This window comes from Pocillopora verrucosa, chromosome 4, assembly GCF_036669915.1.
Source record: "Pocillopora verrucosa isolate sample1 chromosome 4, ASM3666991v2, whole genome shotgun sequence".
Taxonomy (NCBI): Eukaryota; Metazoa; Cnidaria; class Anthozoa; order Scleractinia; family Pocilloporidae; genus Pocillopora; species Pocillopora verrucosa.
In genome coordinates, this window is record NC_089315.1 from 27,333,131 (window position 1) to 27,351,375 (window position 18,245).

At 40.1% G+C, this 18,245-nt stretch overlaps 1 protein-coding gene and 1 pseudogene across 1 annotated transcript in view; one reads left to right on the top strand and one right to left on the bottom strand.

Moving 5' to 3' along the window:
• Nucleotides 1-7,386, top strand: part of LOC136280218 (uncharacterized) — an 8,673-nt gene extending 1,287 nt beyond the window's left edge. Inside the window, exons 2-10 of the mRNA XM_066165101.1 lie at nucleotides 988-1,244; nucleotides 1,743-1,863; nucleotides 2,137-2,259; nucleotides 2,351-2,473; nucleotides 2,615-2,737; nucleotides 2,904-3,026; nucleotides 3,178-3,300; nucleotides 5,776-6,297; nucleotides 6,852-7,386. Of these exons, the coding sequence (XP_066021198.1) occupies nucleotides 988-1,244; nucleotides 1,743-1,863; nucleotides 2,137-2,259; nucleotides 2,351-2,473; nucleotides 2,615-2,737; nucleotides 2,904-3,026; nucleotides 3,178-3,300; nucleotides 5,776-6,297; nucleotides 6,852-7,177 (1,841 nt within the window). The 3' untranslated portion in view covers nucleotides 7,178-7,386. The remainder of the gene's footprint in view (nucleotides 1-987; nucleotides 1,245-1,742; nucleotides 1,864-2,136; nucleotides 2,260-2,350; nucleotides 2,474-2,614; nucleotides 2,738-2,903; nucleotides 3,027-3,177; nucleotides 3,301-5,775; nucleotides 6,298-6,851) is intronic.
• Nucleotides 7,387-9,529: 2,143 nt separating this feature from the next.
• On the bottom strand, nucleotides 9,530-17,554 carry LOC131775277 (tubulin polyglutamylase complex subunit 2-like; annotated as a pseudogene).
• Between the last annotated feature and the right edge of the window lie 691 nt (nucleotides 17,555-18,245).

Below are 18,245 nucleotides of genomic sequence, written 5' to 3' on the forward strand. Positions count from 1 at the left end.
TACTCGCCGAGTGTTTCTCACCAATTCTTGAGTGCTCAAGCCACTTCCAAAGTGCTTCATAACAGAACAGGGCACGGTCAAGGCTTCTTTATTTGTTTTAAAGGAAAAAATCCGTTATATTCCCTACGCAGTAATTTCAATTTTCAAAACAAACCTTACTTCCTGAGCGAACAACAGTGTTGTCAGCATACTCTATACTCTCCTAAAGCAGGCTACAATAAAGCAATCAGTATACTCATTAGAGTGATTCAAATGAACTAATTGGTTAAGCACGTCTGAAGCTGTCAAAAATGTTAAACCATCTAAGTTCACAAACTATCAACGCCTACAATCTGCAATAGTTCACAAACTGAAATAGTTCGGTGAACCGAATATAACACTTTTGCCTTAAGTGTCTTAGCGTTCAGCTATCGTGAAAATTTTAATGAAATCCGGCCGAATTGTGACTCATAAAAACACAGTGACAATTAGAAAACAAACGGCGCAAGGCGTGTGTTTTTTGAATGAACGATAGCCGAATTCACAGGAAAAAGATTGCTCGGGATGACAGCGCCGAAAAACTCGGCTGGTGTGAGTGATGTGGCCCACTCAACGCATCGGGAAGGATATCAGAGTAAGCTCTTAGTTCAGTTCACTCGAAGGGCGACCGATGTTATTTCTGAGGTTTGCTGCACTGTAATGACCGGAGATCGCTATGATAAGCTAGTCGCGATGGACCTCAGCATGATCGCTGTTGCTCTGACATGCTCATGATTTGCATGAATTTAAACTTTATATACTATACGAGTGTCCGCGAAGGAAGATGAAAATAGAAGTGATTACTCAGAGTATAAATTAGAATCACTCGACTGGTGTTATTCTCGTGGCAAAAACACAAAAGGAAAACAAAGCAATAATTGAGCACTAACACTGCTCTCGATTTCGAGTTTCAAAAGATGTGCTTAATACTACATAGCCACTTTCTAACTTAACGCAATATTTCACCAGGTAACTGCCGTAATTTGAAGTTTACCAGTTTTCCTAGACCTGGCTACAGGTTGGAGAATCACACGGTTCGAACTATTGAAGTATTCGACGAGGATCTCTGCATGGCGCAATGCTACCTGGAACCTAACTGCGTCAGTTATAACTTCCATACGATAATACAGCTGTCTGGAACACACAAGTGTGATCTGAATAACGCTACTATTGAACACGATAAAGATCTGGTGAAAAACGAAAGTTATATTTACCGCGGTGCTGAGGTGAGGATGACGCTTATTAGCCAAGAGAATGAAATTCTTTGTCTCGTCGAAGCTTCTTAACAAGACCAAGGATTCCCTAGCCTATCCCCCTCCTATTAATTCTCCTTCCAACAACCAAAAGAAAGGTTATGATACTTACACGTTTAACCTTTGAAATAGAGAATTGGGAGAAGCATATTATTTTTTATTATTATTAATTTAATATCCCCACCTCCGGAGTTGTTGTTATACATTTTGAGGATTTAGACACTTTTTTTTTCTCGCTCTGAACAGTGCCACGTGTGTAAAGAGAACCTATGTTCAACGCAGACATTTTCTTGAAAAATAAGCCAGCTTGCGTGGAACATATGGGCATATAAATGAGAGCACACACGAGGACCATTACAGAGGACGTATAGATTTGACAAACCTGCATAACATTCAGAACTCGCAAACACGAACGCATGCGCAGAAGGTAAACACAAAAATTAAAGTGCTCCTATTCGTTTTGTTCGTAAGAATGCTTGTGCCAGAAATCCTTGCAAGAATAATGCAACATGCCAAGCTGGGTTTACAGACAGAGGTTATCAGTGTTTATGTGTTCTTGGATCTGGATTTGAAGGCCATGATTGTGGTGAAGGTGAGCAATCCTCTGCAATTTGTTCCCAATCAGTAAGATGATAAATTTGTTTTTTCTTTTACTATTTTTTACAATGAACAACTTCTGAAGCGGATGTCAGTAAAACTGGATACAACTTCTACGCCAAGATCAGAGATGATACCATCATTCGATAAATTTATCACCGAGACGATGAAAAGCATTAAGTTCTCCAATCTCTGCTTTCAGCCTTTCTCTTTTATTTTTTTATCGTCGTCATTATCATTATCATTATTTTGTCTAATTTTCATTTAGATATAGATGAGTGTATCACCAAGAAACACAGCTGCGAAGGCAATACGACATGCAATAACACCATCGGATCGTATATCTGCAGGCGTAAGGAGGGATATCAAGAAATTGAGACAAACTGTACTGGTAAGTATTCTTATCTGACAACAGGAAACGTTAACATAAGCGTTAAAACAACAACCTTGACATAATTGTGATGCTCACTTTGTTGTCTAAGACATAGATGATTCTGGTAAAGAAACAAATGGCTCTGATGTAAATGCTGAGTGTAACAATACCCTGAGATCTTACAACCACACGTGTAAATATGGATTTCAAGAGAATGAAAACAATTGCACAGGTAACTGTTTTTAACCTATCATGCTTTTTTATTTCACCCTCCCAGTTTTATGAATTGAATACAAACCATAACAGAACAGAACACAAGACAAAACATAAAAAATAGGTTCATTTAAATGATGCTTCTTTCTTAATGTTCTAGACTTGAACGAGTGTACTGACGGAACACACAGTTGTGATAAGGATGCTGAGTGTAACAATACCTTGGGATCTTATAAGTGCACGTGCAAACATGGATTTCATGGAAATGGAACTAACTGCACAGGTAACTGTTTGGAACAGATCATGCTATCTTATCTCACCTTACTTTTGGGAGGTGACTTTAAAATAAAAGCAAATCAAGAAATAAAAACAAACAAACATTAACAAAACACAAGAAAAAACAGAAAAACAGGTTTCATTTAAATGATACTTCTTTTTTGATGGTCTAGATTTGGACGAATGCTCTGACGGAACACACAACTGTGATGTAAATGCTGATTGTAACAATACCTTGGGATCTTACAAGTGTTCGTGTAAAGATGGATTTCATGGAAATGGAACTTACTGCACAGGTAACTGTTCGTAACACATTATGCTTTCTTATCTCACCTTACTTTTCTCTACGATAAAAATAAATCAAGAATAACAAACATTAACAAAACACATGACAGAAACATAAAAAAAAGGTTTCATGTTCATGACATTTCTTCTATAATGTTCTAGATTTGGACGAATGCACTGACGAAACACACACCTGTGATGTGAATGCTAAATGTAACAATACCTTGGGATCTCACAGCTGCACGTGTAAAGATGGATTTCAAGGAAATGGAACGAACTGCATAGGTAACCGTTTGTAAACTATCATGCTATCTCATTACACTTACTGCATGCATTTTCCCATTCCCGAATTTTGTCTTTCGCTTCAACTATCCTATGCTTGGCGGAGTGGTAAACAAGCGTGTAGTTCGTTCCGGTAACGTGGTGTTCATCCTCACGATAGGGCTTTACGATAAGCTTCGTCGCCCAGTTTCATCTCGGAAAAATTATCGGAAATCGCATATCGTAAGGTAGACTTTAAGTAAACCTTAGTAGACCATCGCAGCGAAGTAGACCATCAAGATCGACTTTCGGCTGCTGGTTCAGGAAATATACAGACACGTAAGTGAGGCCACTGCCTCCAAACCTTCTTATGAGAGTATCATTCGCCTCCTCGCATGCTTCTTCTAACAAAGCCATCGCTTTTTCTTTCTTCAACTGGCTTATTTCTCATTCTCGTGGACTTTTTTTCTGCGTCGCATGCCTTAATAAGCTGAAGGGAATTATGCCAGTCCGAATTTCTGGCTCGGGGACATGCGAGGGTTTTTCTTGCTTAAACTTCGAGAACATTTTCGTGAAATTCTTTAACAAGTGAATAACCACTGGATATCAATGACGCTAAACCAAAGCAACTGTTTTTTCTTGCGACATGCGTCTCTATAATCTGTGAGTTACCTTAGCATTGTTATTGCGATGTAGACCTTTCACTGTAGAACGAGAAATAAATGACGTAGAAAGAGCGCAAATTTCAAAACAGCAAACTCGATTTATAGTTCAAGAAAAAGTGGGCTTCGATCGACAAGAGAGCGAAGGTTTGTGATTTTGGATGGTTTTTCGATAAGCTTATACGACAATAAAGCAAAAGTGGGTGATTTTCTGAACGACGCGGAAAACTTTTGGGCTCAGTGAAATCGCAGAGGGAATTTCATAGAGAGACAATAGCCAAAATATTGTAATTTTTTGGCTCGATCGACAATGGCGCTAAAATATTTTCGAATACACACTGTTGATGATGTCGCAGATCGTTTTTGGTTCGTCTCGTGCAACGATGGCACGAAAGAGCGTGATTTTTAGAATTACGCAAAACATGCTGAATGGTTAGGAAGTTGTAGAAAGAGTTAATTGTATGGCTCGTGCAACAAGAGCGCGAAAATTTATGATTTGAATGTTTAGTAAGTTGCAAAGGGAGTTCCTTGTGCGGCTTGGGCAACAGTAGCTCGAAAGAGCGTGAGTTTTTTAAAGACGTAATGGATGCGAAAATGTTTAGGCTCGATGAAGTCGCAAAGGGAGTCATGGTTGGTTTCAGAGACGATTATGGCACAATAATTTTTATAAATGTGAATGTTGGTGAAGGCGCAAAGATAATTTCTTGTTTAGCTCGCGTCATTACAGCGCGAAAGATCGTTTTTTTTCAAAGGGACGCGAAGAGGTTCGAACAAACTTCTTAGCACGAGTGACAGTGATGCAAAAGTTTTTGAGTTTTGAATGTTAATGCTCGTACTGATGACAGTACTGTAGCGCGAGGGTTTTTTAAATTTTGAATGTTAAATAAGTTGCAGTGTGAGTTAAGGAGAAAGATAAGGAAAATGTATTTACAGAAATTTCAAAACAGTCCTATCCTCAAAACTCTCCTCAAAGTTTAGGCCTTTTTACTATGAAAAGATACAGGGTTTTTCATCTCGGTGGTGACCAACCTGAAATTTCGGTATCGGAATCGATAGCAGAAGCAGAAGAGTAGGCCAGGCACGCTGCTAGATTCTAGGTATGTCTAAAGACAAAGTTTGATACCAGGAAAGAGAAGAAAGAAACTCGTGGCACAGGGGTAGAAGTGCTTTTCTCTTTAGCTTCTTTTTAATTCAGGCCACTATTTTTCATTGAGGGAGACACCATAGGGATATGTTTATTCATCCATTCTGTAAAAGATAACGATTTACGGTTTGTGTCATCTATTGACGTCAAGATTCGTTCCATCTTCCTCTTTTTTAAAGCATTTTTTAATGGTATTCTTGTCTACTTTGCACAATCTGTTGAGCATTCTTCATCTCATTTCTGTCTCTTAAGATTTCACGAATCTTTTTATCACGAATGGTAAGCAAACTTCTTACTGCCATCGAAACTTTATTCCTTAGAATTTTTTCCTTCTGCTGCACAAGGTCAACCTTGCCATCAGGGCGCTTTCTTGACATTTCCCGTCCTCTCCACTTTTCGGAAAAAGCGTCCCATGGGCCAGGAAGCGTGCATTTTGATTGATCTATTTGTTCCTTCAGCGCCTCTGACTCCTACTGATTTTATCTTTCATTGGATCTTAGGCGATGTATCAACCAAGTATTCTTACTTGTTAGAGGAATTCTCAGGAGATGTTTCTTCTTTATCTTTTTCTACCGAATTTACAGGAATATTTTTCCTAAGTGGTAGTGGGCATTATAAACAATTCCTACTACAATTTTGACAAATTCTTACTAGTATCAAAATTCTCTCTTTTATTTTTTGTTTATTGCACAGGGTTTACAGCTGTGTTTACAAATCTTGGTAAGAGTGGATGGAAAGGTTCAGAGTCGATTGGTAGTTACTACACAGGTCAGGATCATGACGGACAAGTTGCAGTGTCCAGCGGTATTCAACAGTGGACTGTGCCACATACTGGTGAATACAGAATAGAAGCAATAGGAGCTTCCGGGGGATACGGTAAGGACAGTATCATCAAGAACGGAGGAAGAGGGGCACGGATGATTGGAAACTTTAATTTGACAAAAGATGAGATCATACATGTCCTTGTTGGTCAGAAAGGGAAAAGAGGAAATCACAACAAACAAACTGCTGGAGGCGGAGGAGGTACATTCGTAGTGAAAGAAGACAACACGCCTTTGATAATAGCTGGAGGTGGAGGGGGAATTAAAAATATGTCAGAACAACATCTGAGATGTGATGCGTCCACAAGCACCACAGGGAATGCAGGGGACAACTCGCCATTGGGTTCGGGGGGAAGCAACGGACATGGAGGACCTACAAATGGTTCGCTTTCTGGTAGGTGGAGAATTTTCTTTTTACAAATACTAAGATTTTCGTTGCATTCCACTGCCATCCTTCAGGATCTTCAACCAAATGAGAGAGTAAGTCGCTAATAATCAGATTTCGAATGATTTATTAAATCAATAGTTATCGAAATTATTTTTAAGTTTTCCTTTCATAATACTTTGGAAACGCCTCATACAAGCAGTTAAAATTCTGTCAGATTTGGCTTTTTCCTTTTTTGAATTTCCTGCACATTTGTCCAATTCTCTATAGCGATCCACGAATATACGGCAGGAGAAGACGTCGAAACAGATGACAAGGCTTCTTATTCGCTAATATTGAACCTGGATTAAATAGAAACACTAAACAGAGAGTCGAAGCTAACCCTAAAGCTGACTTGTCCTCACAAGCTTTTCATTAACAATATCCATGCAATAATTAAGCCTCAAAAAACCAAGAAATAAACTTCGTTGCGAAACACTGGAATCGTTGTTTGATCGCAATAACTCAAATTTAAAGGTGCTATTTTTAAGAGAACCACTGATCATTTTTTGATTGTATTATAGGTGGCGGCGGCGGCGGCTTCCACACAAATGGACACGATTCAAAATGCCCAACGTATTATAGTGGGGGGAAAGGAGGTTTCGGATATCATCAAGGGGGAGAGGGTGGATGGCATTGGTGGGGAGGGTTTGGAGGTGGCGGTGGTTTTTGTACACCAGAGAATGGACCGGGCGGAGGTGGAGGTTATTCTGGGGGAAGTGGTGGGGCTAACGAACATATTTCCTGTGGGGGAGGGGGAGGTTCTTTTAACGATGGAACAAGTCAGTTTAATGAATGTTGCTATAATAGCGCTGGTCATGGCTGGGTAAACATCACATTTTTCCAATGAAGAGCACATGGCAACACTTTTGTTAACGTTTAGTGCTAAACTACTTTCGCTTAAACGTGTCCTTAATGCAAATACAGTTTCCAATTGGCCAATAAATAAGCAGGTAAAGAATTTGCACTTGTTCGTATTTTGCACAAAAAAAAAAATTTGTGAAGTTGGTTCTCCATATTCATATACATTTCAATAACTGTATTTCCTCGAATAAGCATCTGCCAGGCGCTTACTTATAATTTTGGCTAAAGGTAGGGGCGCTTATCGGAAGAGGGATGTTTATTCGAGGGGGGGGCGCTCGTAAGGAATCTATTAACCTGTACTAATTCCACTGTAGCTGAAGCTTAAAAAGTTCTATATAAAGTGGCAATACAAATTTATTTTATAGGCAAGGGAGCAGATGCCAGGTCTGTCCCAATTGTGCTCGCAAAATGCTGAAAAGTTGCTCTCTGAAATGTCAAAAAGTTGCTAAAAAATTGCTTATATTAATAAAGTTGCTACTTAAATTTCTTGAAATTTTGTTTGTAGGCAGTAATTAAAAGCTTTATTTTTCATTCTACACAATAATTTCTAACATCCAAAAAGAAATATAGCTTGAAACTTAGCTTTAAGAAGTTACTTACAAATATGGGTGTAATTTAAGAATAATCTGGAAAAAAATAGAAACGAAGATGGATTTTTTTTGGGCTTCATTTCAGCCAATTATCCGTTCTAATTATATCAGATAAGGATCGCAATTTTTTTCGTGCTTGATATGTGCTCTAAACCCTGATTATGTTAAAAACATTCTCAGAAAGGCAAAAATTGCTCGAGTTGGCTAGAACCGCAAAAAATTGCTCCAGACGCTAAAAGTCGCTCAAATGTTGCTGAGTGCAAACGAGAAAGGCCTAGTAAGCGCTTATTTGGGGGAGGGCGCCTATTTAAGCGTAGGAGCCGTCTCAGTTATCAGACTAGATCAATTCGGATCTGATTCATTTGTCATTAATCAGGGTACTAGCGCTTTTAAATACTTCATGTGATGGCACGTTCAAATTACGCTAAACTTTATTCACTTTTTAGATAGTCATTTTTTCTGCCAAAGTCTAGAATAACTTTTCAGGAGGCTCTTGTACTCTTTTACTAAAGTGGGGGAGAATGCTATACTTGGCATAAAGAAAGGACGTTTGTGCCTGATAACGACTAGAAATCAATTATCTAGAAAATTTTTCTTGCTTCCAAATGCACAAAAACCTTGGAAGAAAGCTTTGTGAGAGTTACAGAAAGGATCTCTCAGTTTTAGTGTTGATCAAATAGTACTTACTCATAACCTTACTTTAAGTCATTATGGTAACATGTTAATAACTATAGTTGATTTAAGTCAATAAAGTGATTTTTCGCTGTTAAAAGTTGTTTTGTAGATTTCAGAGCTCTGGTTATGACAGGAGGTTTGAGTTTGAAAAATAGAAAAATGGGTGTTGAGACTTGGGTGGTGAGTCCCGATGAAATTCCTTTGCAATTAGTAACTTTCAAAGAGGCACAACAGCTACTGTAGCTAGAAGTTACCTTCAGCTGGAGGTAACAACGGAGACTGCAGTCTCCTTTGCAGCCCCTCTCAGGACGTAAGAGACTGGGTTACCTAGAACTCGGAAATTCCTTGGAAATTAATCATTTTCAAGAGGGCAGAACAGCTAGCGAGAAGATAAGTTACCTCCACTCTCCTTCACAGCCATTCTAGATATAGGAGACTGGGTTACCCATAACTCTGAAATTCCTTTGCAACTAAATTTTAAGAGGGTAAAACAGCTAGCAAGAAGATCAGTTACCTTCAGAAAACAAGAGCCTTATTTGAATTTAGCATTGGCTGCAGAGCCATCTTCCCTTTATAATCCTTGACTGTACTTTTTATTTAAATAGAACAGTCAAGTATACTGAAGAATCACAGGGCTTTTCTTCTCATTCAGAAGAAGAGAATGACAATGAGAATTCATCTGATTCTGAATCAGGCCTGGCATCTGGACACAAATCATCATCATCATTATCAGTTTCCACTGACGGGGATAGTGATTCACCTGTACCAACAAGTGAACTATCAGATAGCTCGCATCAAATCAATAACAGTTCAGATGAGCTATCGTCAAGTAACAGTGATATCATAACATGGCGCACAAGGTAGATATGTTTGATAACCCTCTCACTCCTACGAGTGATCAAGACAGAATTTCTCCTTACAATATCAAGCAAACAAGTGATGAGAATTAAAAAAATTTATATATATCAATTAGAGGATTATATGTATTAGTTCATCCAATACCAAATTCTCAGAACTAACATCATAAGAATTATAAAACAGAAAGTAAGAAGTTAAATTTACAAGGAAATGTATATTAACCAAAAGGTAGAATTCTAACTTGAATCCGATCTTTATCCTGGATACTTACATTCATATGACTTATGGTTTATTGAATTTGAACAAAATAGTTAATCATTGAAACTTTAACCCTTTAACTTCCAAGATGTGATTGTCAATTCTTCCCTCTAGCTGCTAAACATTTCTTTGTCAATAAGTTACAAGAATTTGGTGTTAGATCAGGATAAAAACTTTCACCTGATGAGTGTGAGTATTCTTAGTACCTATTTCATGGATAATGGATGGATTTTACGGGGAGAAGTTACACGTCCATCACTTCTAGGAGTTAAAGGGTAAAGTACTCATTTGCTCCGTTTTGATTTGATCAGTAACAGAACTGTCAACACATCATCATTTCTTTGTAATATTATTATGTTGATAGAACCCTGCTCAAAACTGTTTTGCTTTTCTGTCTCCAGTACAAATTTGAGATTGGGGAAGGTGGTGATTTACAATATCATTTACAAAATAATTCCATTTTCATTTCTGCTATTTTCAAAAGCAATAGGTAACCTTGACTTCCAGTAAGTTAGTTTCCAGTAATTTATCCCTTTGGTGCTTTTAAGACAAAAGTTGTGGCTTTGCTGTTCATGAAACACACATCAAAGTGCACTTTAAGGTAAAGAGCTGTACCTCAGTCTTATAAAACAGCTATAATGGTAATTACATCTCGCAAAGTGGAGAAATTTAAAACATGTTGTTTTCATCTTGGTGCTGATCTACCAGACTGCCCCTGTCGACCCTGACTTGAGTTTTGAGTCTTTCCCAGAGGTGGTTTCTTTGCCTGAGATAGCTTACTCTTTCCTTTGTTAGTTTTACCTCTAAAGAGTCTGTTTACATCTAATGGGTTGAAAGGAAGATTTGTAGCGGACTTATTTCTTTCTGTTGAATTTGGCTTCTGTTGGACCTTTTGCTCCACATTGGCCATGTCAATGGCTAATCTAGTAGGTGCATAGAGATTGAACCATTGCTGTAAACAGAAGAAATGATTTCCCATCCGTTTCCACCAAGTTTCTGCAGAGATACCAACCCTCAGAAATAAATAAGGAACTTTTTAACTGCAAAAACCATGAACACCAAAAGAGAGAGTCTGCTCTGAAAACTTCATTGCAAGTTGCTCTTCCTTAAGCGAATGCACTTCCAAAATTTTTCCAAACTGTTTCTAGTACACATTTATCATAAACTTCAAAGTTGAGAGAATTAGAATTTCTGGTGTCTGTCACAATTTTTCCATTTAAACTCTTTATTCAATAACGCAACAGCTACTACATGACAACATGGGCGAAATCAAAATGGCGGGTCCGATACCACGTTTTTTCCCACAGGTCCGATGGGAGCGCGTGGTATGACGTAATATGACATCCCCCTTTCTACCGATGTAATAATAATAATAACGACAAAAAAAAAATGGAACTTATCATATCTCCAGAACATTACAATACTGGTTGAAAGGATATCCCTCCTGTGCTTATACTTATAAGTCTATTCTTTAGCGTCTCTACTCTTATAGATCCAGCCTTTGTGCAGGTGTCACAGTCCTCCCAGATCTGGTCACATATCCTCCAGCTATGTCTGAGGGTCCCTGGGGGATGTTGTTCAGTGGCACTGTTTCGCCAGATCCTGGTCTGGGGGCTGCACCGTTTTTGTGCGATGTCTGTGTGTGACTGACTGGGGCAAGACTAGTTGTATACTGGGGTTTCCACCCGCTGGCATTGTGTTCCCCTCACTGCAGTTGTGTCTGGTTTCAGTTGGGCCCGTGTTCTTCGATAGGTGGTACCTGTACTGCTGGATCTGATGATGTAAGATCTTGGCTGTTTGGCGGGTTTTACAATAATGCCAGGTTCCCAGGTTTGTGAGTGGTGGTTGTACGTGCGGATGGGTTGGTCAGCTTCGAATGGCTTTTTGGGTGGTCCTGAATGCTGGTTGTAATAGTGGGCTTGTTTCTCCTGACGGGCTATGAGCTTACTTTTCATGACCTCATGGTGAGAGTGGTTGAGGAGGACTCTATGGCATGCTGGTAATCTAGTTTTAAATTTTCTGTTGGTGAGCAGTTCTGCTGGGGATTTCAGCTGGTGATCCAAGGGAGTGGCCCGGTATGATAGGAGAGCAAGGTACGGGTCCTCTTTATTTTCATCGCACTTTTGGAGAATGTTTTCCACGGTCTGGACCATTCGCTCAGCAAACCCGTTGGATTGGGGGTATAGGGGGGAGCTAGTAATGTGTTCTACCCCGTAGACGTTCATAAAATGCTTGAATTCTGCCGAACTGTACTGCGGTCCGTTGTCGGTCGTCAACTGCGTAGGGATGCCGTGTTCTGCAAAGATGCTCTTCAGATGGTTGATAACTGCAGATGACGTGGTGCTTGTTAGTCTCCTGATGACAGGAAATCTGCTGTATTGATCTGTCAACAGGAGGTATTGCTGCCCTCTAAATTCGAACAAGTCCGAACTGAGTCTTTCCCATGGTCGGTGTGGCGGTTCTGGCTGTAGTATTGGCTCTTTCCTTGCTTTATTTTGGTATTTCTGGCAGGGTTCGCACTGGTTAACTTGGTTGATGATTTCCTTTGTAATTCCAGGCCAGAAAACGGATGTACGTGCTCGTAAAAGGCATTTCTCTTGCCCTAGGTGGCCTTGGTGTATGATGTTCAGGATTTCAGGTCTGAGAGTAGGAGGTATCACGATGCGGTCTCCTTTTAGTACTAAGCCGTCCTCGATGGTCAGCTCTTCTCTGAAATTCCAATAGCCATGTAGCAGTTGGGGGCACTCTTCTCTTTTCTGTGGCCATCCTTCAAAGACCATTTCTTTTAACAGAGACAATACAGGATCCCTCCCTGTTTCGTCACGGATCTGTTGTAGCTTTGTTGGAGTTGCAGGGAGATGTTGTGTGACGTGGTGGACATATATCTCTGAAAGTTGACTGCTGCTAGGGGTAGGCTGGGGGCTGACTCTTGAGAGAGCGTCGGCTATTGGTACATCAGGACCTTTTACGTAGTTGACCGTAACGTCGTATTTCAGGGCTCTCATCAAGAACCTCTGTAATCTAGGTGGGCAACTGGACAGTCGCTTCTTGAAAATCGCCTCAAGAGGTTTATGGTCAGTGTTTACTGTACAGTGCTTCCCAAAAATGTAGTAGTTAAATCTCTCTAGGCCCCATACTACACCAAGTGTTTCTCTCTCAATGTTGCTGTAGTTTTTTTCTGTGTCTGTAAGTGCTTTGGAGGCATAGCATACAGGTTGCCCCTGCTGCAAAAGGACGGCGCCTACTCCTTTCTGGGAAGCGTCAGTTTGAATGACAGACTCGATGTTTGGGTCAAAGTATCTGAGGACTCCCATTGATGTGATTTCCTGTTTGACTTGGTTGAATGAGTCGTCGTGTTCAGGTCCCCATACATATGCGGTGTCCTTCTTGGTAAGTTCTCGCAGTGGTGCTGTGAGGCTAGCCAATCGCCCTGAGTATCTTGTAAGGTAGTTTACGAGGCCTAAGAAGCTTTGGAGGTCTTTGCGGTTCTCAGGTGGGGTCATCTTCTGGATTGCAGATATCTTACTGTCATCTGGTTTGATTCCATCCTGGGTCCATTTGTGGCCGAAAAAGCTGACTTCCTGACATTTGAGCTGTACTTTGTCTTTGTTGAATTTGATTCCCCTTTCCCTGGATCTGATCATGAGGTTTACCATGTTCGCATCGTGCTCTTCCTCTGTAGCTCCGTATATGAATGTATCGTCTGCAATGCCGGTGACTCCTTTCAGGCCCTCCAGTGCTGAATCTAAGTGTTTCTGGAACACATCTTGTGATACAATAAGGCCAAAGGGGAGCCGGGTGAAACGGTATCTCCCGAACGGGGTGTTGAAAGTAGTCAGGTAGGAGCTGGCTTCGTCTAATGGTACATGCCAGTAGCCCTTTTTGGCATCAACAACACTAAAGAATTTGGCACCACTAAGCTGTGTGACTACCTCATCAATTGTTTTGGTGTAGTAGTGTTCGCGTTTTATTGCCTTATTTAGGTCACGTGGATCGAGGCAGACTCTGATTTTGGTGACTTCTCCTTTGCCGTTGGTTGTTTCAGAGAGGACGATGCTATTAACCCAGTCTGTGGGTTCGCTTACGGGTATGAGCACTCCAAGTTCTACCATGGTGTTGATTTCCTTTCTAAACATGTCTCGAAGGTGTACTGGTATGGTACGTGGTGCGTGGATGACAGGTTCAGCATTGGAGTCTAGGGTGATGTGATAAGGTTTCATATTGAAGGTTCCCAGGCCTTCAAAGCAGTCTCCGAAGTTGTTGAAGAAGGTTATCCTGTCCAGTGGGGGGTATGTTTCAGTGTCTAGACGGCTAGGGTATCTGCTGGTCCTTTGGTGCGGTTTGCATGGTCTGTGTTCTTTAAGGCGGGTCTCTTTGTCTTCTTTGGAGGTTTCTAGGCTGCAATTAAATTTTACCAGCTCAAGTTCCTCGCAGGTTTTACAGCCAAGCATTGTAGGTCCTGGTACGTCAGTAACATTGAAAACGACTTCTTTACTGCTGCCATTTTGATGGACGTATAGTGGACAGGTTCCAAGGGTCTTGATGGCGTGGCCTCCATACGCAGTAATCCTGTGGTGTGTTGGGCCAAGGGGTATCTGCTGGGAACTGCGGTTGAGTCTGTCATAGTCGTTTTTGGAGATGACATTAACTTCTGCACCAGTGTCGACCTTGCAGATAATAGGTATCAGGTGTGTATCATGGGGGTCTACCGTGACTTGTATTTCAGTCATGACTTTGGTGCGTTGTTTTTCTTTTTGTTCAATGCTTGCGATCATTGAGGTACTGGGGCTGTCTCGGGCTTCTAGTGTTCCCAGGAAGACTTTGTCGTAGCTTGTGCATTCACTTGTTACACCATCAGGTTGTTCTTTTTGTAGGGTCATCACATCTGACCTTGTTTTAGACTTGCAAACTTTGCTAAAATGACCGCGTTTGTTGCAGTTGAAGCATTCTACTCCAGTGGCTGGGCACTGCTGGTCTTTGGTGTGTGGTGTGTCTCCACATCTGTAGCACTGTCTTAGGTTGTTGTCACGTCGTCTGTTTCCTCTACCACTGGTGTACCTTTGGTGGGGCTGGTTTCTGGGCTTGTTTCCTCTGCTGATTGCATTGACTTCCCCTTCTTCTTGCTTTGGGTTTGTAGTGTCACTCATTGCTTTTAATTGCATCTGGGTAGCCTCATCAGTTCGTGCAATTTCTTTTGCCCTTGCAAAGGTTAATTCATTACCGCGGGCAATGCATTTTCGTCTGACCTCTTCCGAATCGGTGCCGAAAACTAATGTGTCACGCATGAGTTCGTCATGTAAGTCAGGTGGGTAACCTGAGCTCTGTATGAGTAGCCTTGCTTCAGTCAGGAAGGTGGCTAGGGGACGATTATTCTGTTTCAGACCTCGTAGATAATATCTGTTCAAGATATGGTTTGCTTGTGGTTTAACATGGTCTTCGAATCTTTTCCAGTATTCTTTCAGGTCTTTTTGTTGGTCTTCGGTTAGCGACCAAGTGTTAAATAAGTCTATTCCGTAATCGCCTGACCATAGCAGCACATATTTGCATTTTTGAGTGCCGTCTCGAGCTTTTAACGGTCCATCAAGTAGCAGTTCACACTTTTGGCGGAATCTCTTGAATCTAGTTAATAAATCTGGGCCAGGGGTCCAGTCCATTTTTGGTACTTCAAACCCAACCAAGTCGCTCATTTTTGGCTAAATTGCACGATAAGACAGGACTTTGTAGTAAACACTGTAAAATCGTACGTACCGGTTTTCTTGGTTGTTCTAGCGGTGAGAATTCCTCTATTGGTGTAAATCGATCCCACTTCCGACATCCATGTCACAATTTTTCCATTTAAACTCTTTATTCAATAACGCAACAGCTACTACATGACAACATGGGCGAAATCAAAATGGCGGGTCCGATACCACGTTTTTTCCCACAGGTCCGATGGGAGCGCGTGGTATGACGTAATATGACAGTGTCAACAGTCTTTCCCAACAACACATCATATTTACCACTCAGTCAATGGTGGTCAAATCAGGACCTTCCAATCCAGTGCATTAATCTTCAGTCAATAATAAGTGATTGATTAACTTGATACAAAATCACAAATTAAGTTATGCCTACCTTTGTTTCTGGACTTAGACCTGTTGCAGTAAAAAGATATTGCCAGAGAGGAAGGCCAAGATGTACTATCATCATTCTGAAATAATCAGTGAAAGATGAAGCAAGATACCACCATTCCAGTGAACGGTCAAGAAACCAGATCTCAGGTTGTCCTGTTGTTACTCCTGAGAAAAGAGGATATTGTGATGAGGATTGTCAAGTTTTTACTTCTCTATTTTGGGCACATACCAAAAATCCTCTAATTTTGAGAACTAGCAAACTTGCAGAGAAGAGACAGAAAAAATGATGGATATTCCAATACCAAGAACTTAGTTGATATAAAAGAATGTCTATGTTTTGGTTCAATTTTATCCTTGGTTCAAATTTTATTTTCCTTTGTTTCAAACTTGTTATCATACATTACAATACCCAAAAACAAAAGAAAACAAAATTTGAACCAAAGATAAAATTGAACCACACATCTATGTCAACCATTTGGCAGCTTGGAAAAATCTACGATTTTATTTGAACTGTCCAACTTCACCCACCAGCTTTGATGTCTTTGTAAACCAAACAGACTTTACCATAGCTGTCACATGGATCCAGCTCAAAAACCTTGCAGCGATTATCAAAGTGTGGTTTTATATGACCTGGTGAGGAATTGAAAACAAAGGAAAGAACATCATCTGATGATCACTAGCACTTCTCAGTTTTAGCTGGGACAGATCTTTATTATTGACAAAATCATGGTATTCAAGGTCCTGTTTCAGTGGTAGATCTAGGGGGGTAGGATGAGTGGGGTTCAGATCCCTCTCCATCAGATCTGACAAAGTTTTGAAAGAAAGCTTCTTGAAATGTGGGATCACATATTACTTCTTAACAAATATATTCACTTGGCCTGAATCATTCCTTTGCTTATATATGTTAGGGTCCAACATAAAGAAAAATAGTTTGTTTTTTTTTTAAATCAAAGGATGCTTCCCCTCTCCCCCTCCCTCTGTTAAATTCCTGGATCTGTCCCCATGTTTGGTCAATACCTTGGCCATCTTCTTCATCTGAATCAGTATCTAAATCAGCCAATGAGGGTTTGTCGTCTCTAACAGATGTTGCTTTAGACAGCAACACTAGACCTGTCACAGGATTCAGCTCCATTTTTCCCAGTGGTAAAACACTCCCTGATAAAATGGAGAAAATAGATATGAAACAACGAATCAAACCGTCAAAATGTTCAGTGATGATTCTAAGAAGTCTTGCAAGCCAAGTGACCCAAAACTCTTTATGACCAAAGTTTCCTGCTTCCTGCAGCCTGTGAAGGCACCAGGAAACATTTACTATTACTGGCATTATTTTTTCAAAGATGCATTGTCATTAATTATTATCAAACTTGATGCTCTACTGAATTAAAAGTCCATTTGTTGTGAGGAAAAAACTCTTCAAGTCCTCTGGCAAGATACACATGTTCTTCTATCAAATATACAGTGTTGAGAATGGTATGTAATCGTTTTTTGCTACTCATAACACACTGGTCAATATAATGTTACTTCACACGTTAATGTTTATTAAGGAAATGAAATATTACCAGCTCCCAAGTAAGGATAATGTGTTTTTCCGCTTGTCGTCTATCAAGTAGACGGAAATCTGTTACACCTGGCTTTTTTTCTGAAAAAAAAAAGTGGAAGCGTGGCATATTCACAGCTGAGCTTACTTCAGTTTTTACCTCGAGTTTCATGAAATTTGAATCAGAGCTTTGCATTAAATTTAATAACCCGCTTCTGTTAAAGTAAGTATAAATTAAGTATTTGAAAAGAGGACTTACCAAGCGATCGAACTACTCCCAAAGTCACAGAATCAAATAATCCCCTAACTCGACTTTGTTCACTCAAGGACGCCATCTTAAATCCCAGGGCAACGGTTTTGGCTAGTTTTTGTCTCCAATAGGGAGGAGAAGGTAGTAGAAGGATGATCGTGTTTGTTTGTACCTTATATTCTTTATTTGTAATTCTTGATATTTATGAATTGTAAAAATTCAATTTAATCTATTTAAGGTCACACAAGAAAATGAAAAATAAAAAAAAACAACAAAAACAGCAACAAACAAATGAGGAACAACAATTAAAAACAGGCCTTACCTACCTACCTACCTACCAATGTGCACCTCAGAGAGCAAAATAGCTAAGAAACTGGGAAAGAGGCGATTAGTTTTGTTCATAATAGTGGCAAATTTGGACGAGTCGTCCGAAGACAACATAGATCAATTACCCAAAACTGCAAATCCTGTACCACCCAGAAGCTTTACTGTAGAAAACGAAAATTTTTCCAACGAAGACGAACAGTTACTGAGGTTGAAGAGCTCGAAGACGAAGAAAGAAACCCTCTTTTGGAGCTGAAAAAAGTGCAAAATGCAAAGAATGGCTGCAACAGCAGAAGATAAACCATGACGTAAATTACGGCGCCTGGTATGTTTACAAACCTTTATTTGATTCTTCTGTTGCTACTTGCCGGCTCGCTTGTTCCGAAATTTAACTTTTAATCATCGGGAAAAAGGTAGAAAAAAGTCCCGGAAAAAGTCGAACATTTTGGCAG